Source organism: Manacus vitellinus, unplaced genomic scaffold, assembly GCF_001715985.3.
Source record: "Manacus vitellinus isolate BGI_N305 unplaced genomic scaffold, ASM171598v3 scaffold_120_pilon, whole genome shotgun sequence".
In the NCBI taxonomy this organism is placed as follows: Eukaryota; Metazoa; Chordata; class Aves; order Passeriformes; family Pipridae; genus Manacus; species Manacus vitellinus.
In genome coordinates this window covers 102,047-112,060 of record NW_021938898.1, presented here as the reverse complement: position 1 = coordinate 112,060, position 10,014 = coordinate 102,047, and the positions used below count along the sequence as shown (strand labels likewise).

At 55.0% G+C, this 10,014-nt stretch overlaps 1 protein-coding gene across 1 annotated transcript in view; it reads right to left on the bottom strand.

Annotated features, from left to right (window-relative positions):
- The window catches only part of PIP4K2B (phosphatidylinositol-5-phosphate 4-kinase type 2 beta), a 12,143-nt gene extending 10,092 nt beyond the window's left edge, over nucleotides 1–2,051 (bottom strand). Inside the window, exons 1-2 of the mRNA XM_029965864.1 lie at nucleotides 1,952–2,051; nucleotides 629–725 (exon numbers count right to left, since the gene is read on the bottom strand). Coding sequence (XP_029821724.1) covers nucleotides 629–725; nucleotides 1,952–2,016 — 162 coding nt within the window. The 5' untranslated portion in view covers nucleotides 2,017–2,051. The remainder of the gene's footprint in view (nucleotides 1–628; nucleotides 726–1,951) is intronic.
- Nucleotides 2,052–10,014: the final 7,963 nt, after the last annotated feature.

Genomic DNA, 10,014 nt, shown 5'->3' with positions numbered 1-10,014 from the left:
GGCTGTCCCCTCGTTCCTGAGATCCCCAGGCTGCCATCAAAGCCTCCCTCCCTCTGCACGGGCTGTCCCCTCGTTCCTGAGATCCCCAGGCAGCCTCCTGCTCATCTCCTGCTCTGGGGGGAAGGGTGGCCCTGCTGCAGCAGCAGCAGCAGCTGTGACATCTCTCTCTCTCTCTCTCTCTCCCCCTGGATTTAAGCCCCCAAAAAGTCTGTCCCCTCCAAGGCCTTAGGGGACGTGTCCCAGAGCAGAAGACACCCTGATACACCCAACTCAACAACACACACACTTTACAGATTCAGGTGAATCTGTAAAGCAACACCAGACTCATTTTCCTTGCAGATGTTCCTCACTGGATCTTTGTTATCCTCCAGCTCCTGCCTTTCCACTGTGGCTCCTATTTCATGGCTAGGTTCAAACTCCCCAGAGCAGGGACCATCTTCTCCTTCTCTTGCCCAGTGCTTGGCACAGCAAGCTCTCCTGCACTGCTGTTATGGTAAAACCACTCAAGCCACGATTACAAACCCAGAAAAGCTGATGGTAACAATGTTTGTACCCTGGTTTCTCCAGCAGTTTGGTTATTCTGACCTAGGGAAGGGTGTCAGGAGGGCAGGGAGGGAAGAGCTGGTACCTGGTAGTCCTGATCATCGATCCCAAATCTTTCCCGGAGGTTCCGGAACACCAGTGGACAATACTCCTTAAATTTAAAGCGACTTGGCAAGTTCTCCCTGGGGCAGAAAAGATATTTGTGTGTAACAACCAAACCAGCAGCTTGGTGAAATCAAACTCGATTCTTTGCCAACCCCCCAGGGATATCCCACCCCCTCCCACCTCCAAGGGTCCCACTCTGCAGGTATTTCCCCTCACTAGGGATGTTTGGATGCCTGCAAAAGCCATCTCTCCACGGGGATGGCTGCAGGATCCTGACTGACAGGCTGCCTGGGCGAGGATGCCTGTCCTGCAGAACAATCTGCTCTGTCACAAGCTCAGGATCATTTCTGTCTCTGCCCCTCGTGCTGTGCAGTCCCACAGCTGCCCCCTGCTCGCTCTGTTACTGGGGAGGATGAAGAGCTGCAGGAGAAGGGGGGGGTGGGCTCTGATTTCAGATCCCATCAGATCACTCGTGTGTCAAAGGAAAGGTCAGCGCTCCACAAACCCGGAGCACGGGGGAGAGGGGGGGAATCAGCTCCAGCCTGGCATGTTCCAGACTCAGCTTTGCTGCCAGGCTGCCCCCGAGCACAGGACAGCAGGAACACACAGCATTCCCTGTCCCTGAGAGCTGCATCTGCTCCCTGCCCTGCCCTGATCCTGCCCAGAGAGGATGGTCCTGCTTGGACACGGTGGGAGATGTTTTGGCAGCTCACTGTCGGTGAGAATCCTCTGCACCAAAACGTGGGAAACTAAAATCCGTGCAGGAGAAGAGGGAAGAGCAGATCCTGCACGTTGTACGTGCCAGGGAAGACAAACTTTCCAATCACACTCCCACTCTCCAAAGCTGATCCCTGGGAAACTCAGTGAAAACAAAGGATTAATCAGGGAGTGCTGCAGCCCTGCACTCACACGGAGCAAGGGTGGGGAACACGGCTCTGAGCACCAGCCACCACCAGGGCTCCAGAAAGGCTTCCAAAAAACTGATCTTCTGGGAAAAGGAGATGGGAGCAACTCCACAGACACCCCATGGGGACAGGGGCACAGCACAGCCTGAGGGCTGTCAACAGTCTTATCCCTCAAAGGATAGAAACCAAGCCACAAAAGAGCATCTCAGTGACAGGTTGACCCCTGCCATGTCCTGGTGAGGGGTCTGAAGAGGGCACAGGCTCAGGGCTTGTGTCCAGCCATGCCAGATCCTTTGGGAATTTTGGCTGGGAACAACCCAGAAAGCCTTCACCACCCCAGCTGCCCCACAGCAAAGAGCTCTCATTAGGGACCAAGAAGTTGGGAAGCACCCACTTACTTGTTGAATAGATGATTGTCCACCTTAATCTTACTGTAGGCTTTAAAGTCATCGGGCATTAACATGACAGGGACGGGGACATTGCTGAGCTCGTTGATCTGAAAGAGAAGGGAAAAGGAGACTCAAACCTCTGTTCCACTGCCCTGCAGGGACTGTCAGTGGACTTACAGGGATGCCAAACACCCCAGAGCCTGGTTTGGGAGCACTGGAACCCATCAGACTGGAGCAACTGTGGTTAAAAGCCACAGCACCCTCTCATTCCAACACGTGCCGAGTCCTCACCTCCTTCCATCCTTTCTCCTTCCACTGCCCATCCAAGACACAGCTGAGAACCCAGACAACCCTACAGGCCGAGAAACAGCAGATTTTATGTTTTCACTAAGCCCCCTTTGCCTTTATTTAGGAAATGTTGCATCAGCCAGTTTCTTAACCAGTTCTCCCTGTTACAGATCACTGATGACCCAAGTCTTGGCTGTGGATGGACTCTGGGAGCTTTGGTGCAGCCCAGCCCAGGTCCCCATGGATGCTGTTTCCATGCTTGCTGTCTCCTGTTGCTCTTATCCCACCTTCTCTGGAGGGATGAGTCACTCCACTAGATTGTTTTTGCTCCTTAGTCATGTGTGGCAGCCACAGGAACACAGGGAAGCAGAAGAATGAACGTTCAGCTACTATTGTGCAGACAGGCTTGTGCTGCAGCACCCAGCAGTGACAGCACTAATAATAATAATTAAAGAACAACAGAAATCCACCTCTGGGCTGTGTCTGGCTGCCCTGCCCCACACAAGCCCGTGGACTGACAAGGCTGTGCCAGAATCAAGAGCAGGTCAAGAGGCACTGTGTTTCTGAGGGCCCTGGTGTCATCCACTCCAGGGACTCCAGAGCACTCCCATCTCACTGAGCTGCTATAAACAGCCTGGATTTAGGAAGCGATTTCGTTCCAACTCCGTTCCCATAACTACTGTGCCAAGCAGGTAATGCTGGAGAGAGAGGCAGACAACACTGGCACCAGCAGGGTTTGGCCACGAGTCAGGCCTGGGGTCTGTTCCCAACACCAAAATCTTCCGCAGGTCAAGTGACTTCCAGCCCGCTTGGAAAGCTGCTGGAAAACTTCCCTGCTGTCTGGGAACAGGGGCCAAGTCATCAGGCTGAGAGGGAAGGGACTCCAGCTCTGGGATTCCCCGTGCAACAGGACACACAGCACTGCCCAAACTGCTGCCACATCCCTGCCCGACCCCGCGAGGACCACGGGATCCGGAGACGTGCCGTGAGCCATTTCCATGAGGCCCCTGCTTATCACCCCCTTCTCCCCCATCACGAATAACCAGACCAGATTTAACACACGTCAGACTGGAGAGAAAGACACATCCACAAAAAGAAGATGGCTATTTTCAGAGCCAGCCATCCCACACACCAGATATCAGCGGGAAGCAAACCGGCCACGGCTCCGTCGGGAGCAGAAAAGGGGCTCTGCACAGCCCTGCCCTGTTCTTCCTTAGGGCAGCACTAAGCACTCCCATAAAATGCTCTGGGATATATGGAAAACACTGCACAGGGGAATGGATAAGTAATGTCACCCCCTCCCAGCATCAGCAATCCCCCCGGAGCAGGGAGGGCAATGCCAAGGCTCAGTCCTGCACTGAGCTGCTCCCGGAGCCAGAGGCGAGGAACGGGAGGAGACTCCAGGTGAGGAAGGGATCTCCCAGCCCCCAGCCACCGCAGGGAGCTGCATCCCAGTCCCACGCAGCGACTTCCCCTCGGGGTGAGGAGAAAACAACTCATTCTGTACCAAGGCAGAGGCGCTGCCTCCAGCCACTAATTAGCGCTGTCTCCCAGGAGGGGAAGCCCGACGCAGCTCCTGCCACACGCCCGCTCCCAGCCCTCCTCCCGGCTGGGGAAGGCACAAACAAGCCGTTATCAGCTCCTTCCCGAGCGGAGGAAGGGTGCTGACGGCTGAGAGGGAACAGCGACTGTCTCCTCCCCGGCAGACATTCCGACACAAACGCTTCCCGGCGGCTCCGGGTGCCCTGGTTTCTGCCACAAAGCGAGCCTGGCACCTGTTGCCGCGCTGCTGACTGGCAGAAATGGTGCACCGGGGTACCTTGTTTCCCTTCAGAGGTGCTCCCGCTCCTCCCGGGATACAACAGCCACAAAAATTCCTCCCCCCCCCCCCCAAACCGCAGAAGCTTTTCCTCCCTTCCAGCTGCGTAGGGATTTCTGGGTGCTTCCCATGGGATTTCAGCTCCGGAGCAGACAGGGAGAAGGACAGGGTTTGTGCTGGGCACCAGAACCTGGATGAAGAGCTGGACTGGCCATTTCTGGTGCCAGCACTGGCCCTTTGCTCCTGACACCAACCTGGAAGCAAACATGGGTTTGTTTAGTTTATTTTTGCTGTCGTGTTAGGTTTGTTTTTTTTTAAAATTTGTTTGTTTTTTAAACACCGTGTGCTGCCACAGTAACACCCATGCTTGACACTTCCCAAAGGGAGAGGAATGAGAAGCCCCCACACACCACCCTGGAACGGGGATATCCCAAACCCTCCCTTCCCACACAGCACAACCCTCAGCATCCAGTTCCCCTCCCTGAGGATCATCCAGCAGCAAGGGAACCACGAGGAGCCTAAAGGAGGGCCAGCACCCATCACCTCTCCGGAGGGTGCTCTGGGCTTATCCCGGTGGAATCTGAGAGCAGCCTCCAGGAGGGAGCAACGTGACTAACGCCTGGCACATGTTTGCTCTCTCGCCTTCTCCCCGGGGAGGGGCGTGGAGAGCAGATTATATATAGCAGAGTGTGTGGCTCGGGGTATTTATGCTACAGGAGGCAAGGTCACGGCAAGGAGCACGGCAGGGAGGGGCTCCGGGCAACCTCCGCTCCTGGGAAGTCCCCCCAAAAAAAAGAGACAAGTCTCCTGGCTGGAGGAAGTTTGGCTGCACCAGGATGTTTGGGGTGGGTGCAGGGTGGGCAGTGAGGTCTGGCTTCTTTGTTGTGGAGGAGGCAGGTGCAGGGATCACATCACACCCCCGGGCTGTTTGGAGTGTCACCTCTGCAGGCACAGCTGTGCCCGGGGGTGTTCCCACACCCCCAAAAAGGCTTCAGAGGTCCCCAAAGTGCAAAAAGAACGGGCAGTTTGGAGCACAAAGCTCTTCAGCCCAGGGGTCTGGCCCCACACCCAGCACAACGCTGGGTTTCTGTGAGGATTCCAGAGTTTTAGCCCTGATCTGCCCTTGGATCCTGAAAAACGAGCGCCTGGTTTTGCCCAGTCCTGTCATGCCCCGAGTTTTCCATTTCTAGAAGCACAGACCCCTGAGAGGGCCCAGCCCAGGCTGAGAGCACCATTACAAGTGCATTTTGCCACCTGCACTTTGCAGAAAGACCTGAGGCCCTGCCCCTCCCAGGTCAGCTTTCCCAGCGGGAATGGCACATTCCCAGAGCCTCACAAAGGGCTCAGGCACACCCCGGGCTCGGGGGCTCTCAGGATTTAAAACCAAGGCCCATTTTAGCCAAACCAATTGCCACCGTGGAGCACTAAGACAGGGATGCTTTCCCGTTTCTCCACTGGTCCCACCAGATCCTGAGAACAAAGGAGCAATTCCCAAGGAATTCAGGCAGCCCCGTGTGCCCAGAGTCACTCCAGCAAGGAAAGGTGCAGATCAAAGGGACATAATCCCAGGGAAAGGCAGGCAGATGCCACCAAGGAGGGGCTTGGGGCAACAGCAGATGAGGGAGGGAAAAACCTTCATCCCACCCTCCTCTTCAGCAGCCTGAGAGCAGCGAGCTCAGCCCTGCAGCTCCTCCAGCTCTCCCAACTCCCTTCACCCTCAACCAGCACAATTCAGCTGTGCCTAAGACACCCCTGGTCTCCCAGACCTGGAAAAACACCTCCTCAAACACCTCCTCCCTCTCTCCCTCTCTCTCTCTCTATTTCCTGGTGACTGGAATTCCTGAGCCACACCAGTCAGGAGTTCAGGGCTGACAATTTGTGTTTGCCACCAAAAGCCAACCCCCTTTTCCAAGGAGAGGCACATCAATATTCCATGTCATTCAGGGACAGCTGCTGGGACGAACGGGCCAGGCGTAATTTTGTTTCAAAAACCTGACTGTAGCCTCAAAGTGGCAATTACCATTAGTAAATTGATGGGAAAATGCAATTTGTTTACTAACAAGATCCAGCTGATGGGAGTGTGCAGAGCCTACTCTCCGGGATTCTTCAGGGCAGGAATTTGCTGGGGAAAATACTTTGTTCCCCCCTCCAAGCCTTTCAAAGGCATCTCCAAGTACTTTGTGAGCATTAGTTAAACTTTATTATCCCTCTGGGGAAGGAGGTAAAAGACACATGGCAAAAATCACTTCAGCACGGAGACAAACCCACATCTGCAGCAGAACTTTGCTGCTGCTTAACACGGTAAAGGAACTGGGTGATGGTTTGAGGGGAAAAAAGCCTGTTTTCCATGAATTAGAGCATGATTAATCAGTATCCATGCTAACAACCCCCCATGCAACGCTGGGGAAAGCATGAATCTTGTAGTCAATAATTCCTGCCAGTGCTCTGGGGACATGGGAATGCTCTGAGAGAGGGGGAAAAAAAAATCCAGCCCCTGGTGACAGCAAACCCACCCCTTCCCAAAGAAAGTGCTTGGAAGCCTGTGGAAAGGGGCCCTGGCTGTGTCACAGGCAGAGGAGTCAGTGCCACCTTCCTGTCACCCACCCTGTCAGTGCAGCTCCAGGACCATGGGAACCATCTCCCAGTCCAGGTGGGCAGAGCCACTGCTTCCCTTGCTCCTAAAAAAACCTGAGGAATGGGAAGGTTCAGTGACCCACCCATGGCCACACCAGCCAGTGGCAGAGCAGGGAAACGAGCCCCATTTTCCTGGCTGAACTACCCAGGAAAACCTTCCTTTTCCCTCCGTGGCCAGCAAGGAAAAGGGCTCCTGGAATCCTGATTTAACTGGGATCACATTCAGAGCCACGGCCTCGGTCATTACCGGGGCTGTCACGGCCATATGCTGCTCTCTCCAGAGGTCAATTAGAGCCAGGGCAGACAGTGGGGCTGGGAAGGACAGATCCAGGCTGTTCCCACTGTGCCAGGACCAATTTATGGGATTTGAGCATTTGATATGTGGCAGATGCTGCTCTGGCTACAATTAACATGGCAACACCAAGCCCAACGCTGCGGAGCAGGGAGGAGCGAGCTGCAAATCCCAGTTCTGCTGTTTCCCTGGAATACTAACGAGCTGGGCTCTGGCACCACTCCTAAAGGTCCTGGGAGATGGGCTGCTGCTCCAGCCAGGAATCTGGAGCCTCTGGAGCACAGGAGGCTGCCTCAGGCAAGGTCCACACGGCCAACAGATCTCCCCCTTTCCACAAAAATGGGATGTTTATGCCACCCCCTGTCCCTGCCAGCATCCAGAGCCACAGGGAGCCTTTCCAGCTGAACTGGCACCTTGAGGAGCATCATCACAGCCTGGCCAACTCGACTGTTCATTTATCCAACAGATCCAGGAGCCATTCCCCAAACTCCCTGGGATCCCAGTGCCTCCCATAGCCAGCACCTCACAAGCGTTTCCATGGTTTCCAGAGCACCACCCCACACTGGGTTCACCCTGCTGGGTGGGAGATGGCTGCTCCCTTCCAGAACCATCCCAGCCCTCCCATCCCGTGCACACAGACCCATCCAGGGCATGGATGGAGCAGCACACACACATCCAACCCCGGGGAGCTGCAGCTCCTCTCCCAGTGCCATGACGACAGCGAGCGAAGCTTCCCGGGAACCATCTCCACGTCTGCTGGGTTCAGTGTGCTACAGAACACTTAGAAGTCAAGGGTGAGCCTCTGTGGCTCCACTTCCCTCTCTCCCCTCCCCTCCCTGAATTTTTCTAGCCCAAAATGTACTTGTTTGGCTAATACCACCCACGTTTGGCCCCACTGCCACGGGCCACGGCCCCACCCTGGTCCCGATCCAAACGCTGGCCGGGGAGCACCAGGGCAGCCAAGACCCAGCTCCTCATTCCAACACTCCAAACTGCTGTCCCAGAGACCAGCTGCTGTTCTTGGGGTGCTCCTGAGCCTCTCCAGACCCACCCCTGCCTGTGCTCACACCAGCTGCTCACGAGCCTGTTTAAAGGCAAGGCCGAGCCGCTGCCAGACTCGGATAATGGACCCACGGGAATTTCTCCAGTGGATTGCACAAAATGGTTGTTTGTTTGATTTGTCTGCGAAAAAGTTCATCTCAGAGGCAAGTCATTTTGACAGACTCTTGCTGGCACAGCCCCGGGGTTGTGCTGAGAGCTGTTTTCTCCTCCTCCCACTCCAAGGATCCCAAGGCAGAACTCCCGGGACACAGCCAAGAGACTCACCCACCCCTCCTTGCCCGGCTCTGCTCCAGGAGCCAGACGTCAAACAACCCCCCAGAAGACTGGTAACAAAGTTTAAAGGTATCCCTGAAATCATTTCCACACGGTCCAAACCCATCTGAGTTCCAATTCCCACAGAACCAGGGCACCAGGATCATCTCCCAGGCACAGCCCAGGATGAGCAGCTGCTCGTGGTGAGTCAGTGGAGCCACCTCAGCTCAGAGCTCTGTCACAGCAGCCCTTTTTGGGCACTCAAAGACTCACCCAAGCCCAGAGAACCGTGGCAGAGAGGTGGAGGGATTTACTGGGAAATCCTGGATGCCTATCCAAGGGTGAGGAGGTCACAGCTGAACTTTTCTCACCCCCTTCCCAGCCCCTCAGGATACCAGTGGCTCCTTCTGGCAGCAATTTCTTCCTAATACACATCCCATATAATCTCATTACCAGCTTAGTGTCGCCTTGGTTCCTCCCTTTGCCCAAATATTTCACAGCCAAGTGCTCCCAAAGTTCCACTGTCCTGATCCAGGGCCTCAAATCCCTGCCAGGCTATGACTACCCAGACAGCTACAACAAAAAAACCCACCCAAAACACAACCCCCCACCCTCGAAAAAGGCTAATTTCCACCCAGCAACAACTGTCCCTAAGAGGCCAGGGATGGAACTCCAAAGAATCCCACCAATTTCCATTTCTTCAGGGCTTCTAATGGCACCACAGATCAAAGCCTGATTAAACTCATTATCCTGCTTCCTGGGCAAGGCTTTGAGCACTTGGAACATCCTTTGACTCCGTGCTGAACTACATTTGGAAGCTTTCACTCCAGCCAGGCAAGCCAGGAATGCAAGTCTGATCTTTTTTTGGTGTGTTATTTGTTTCTGAAAAAAAAAAAAAAAAATCAAGCCCAAATCCCTTTCACTCTCTAGGAAACAACCACTAATCCACTGGAGAAATAGGTGTGTCTGAGCCCTAAAAGTGGATTAATTCAGGAAGGGATGAGGCCTCTGGATTCTCTGACCACCTAGAACAGCATCCAGCACCCACATCCAGGAATCAATCCTCCTCTCCAGCACGAATTTGTGCCTGACATCACAGAATATTCCAGAGAAAACATAAAGATGGTCTTAGGAATTGCCAGAGGAGGTGGATTAGAGCTGAGCCAGCACAGACATTCCCAAGGGACCCTCTCCCACCTCCCTCCTGAAACCAGCTCCCACAGGAACGGAGGCCAAGAGCACAGGCATGGCCTGAGCCCTGGAAGCTGAAGCCTGGAATCAAAAGGACACAAGGCTGGACAGATGGAGCCAAAAGGCCCTTTTTTGGGGATGGAGATAACACACAGAATTACCCAAGTGAGGAGCAGGGGTGTCCCCTCCGGGCTGTGACACGAGAGGGTCCCTCACTGTGACAGCCACAGGGTGGGAAGGCAGGAGCGGGGACAGGGCTGTGGGTGACAAATTATTGTCCTCAGGGTCCCCCCAGTGCTGCAGGGGGGTGGGACAGGGCAACAGCACCCAAAACAGCATCGCTCCCCCTCCCCAGCCCTGGGAAAAGGTGCTGGGAAAGGTGCCAGGGGTGGGTGTGTGGGGGCAAAGGGATGTGTCTGGGAGGGACCCCTGACCCCGAAGTGCCTGGGGATGGGGATGCTCCGGGCAACCGGGAACAGACCCCAGGGAGGGGCTGGATCAGGGATGGCATGGAAAGGGGGGAAAGGGTGGGAT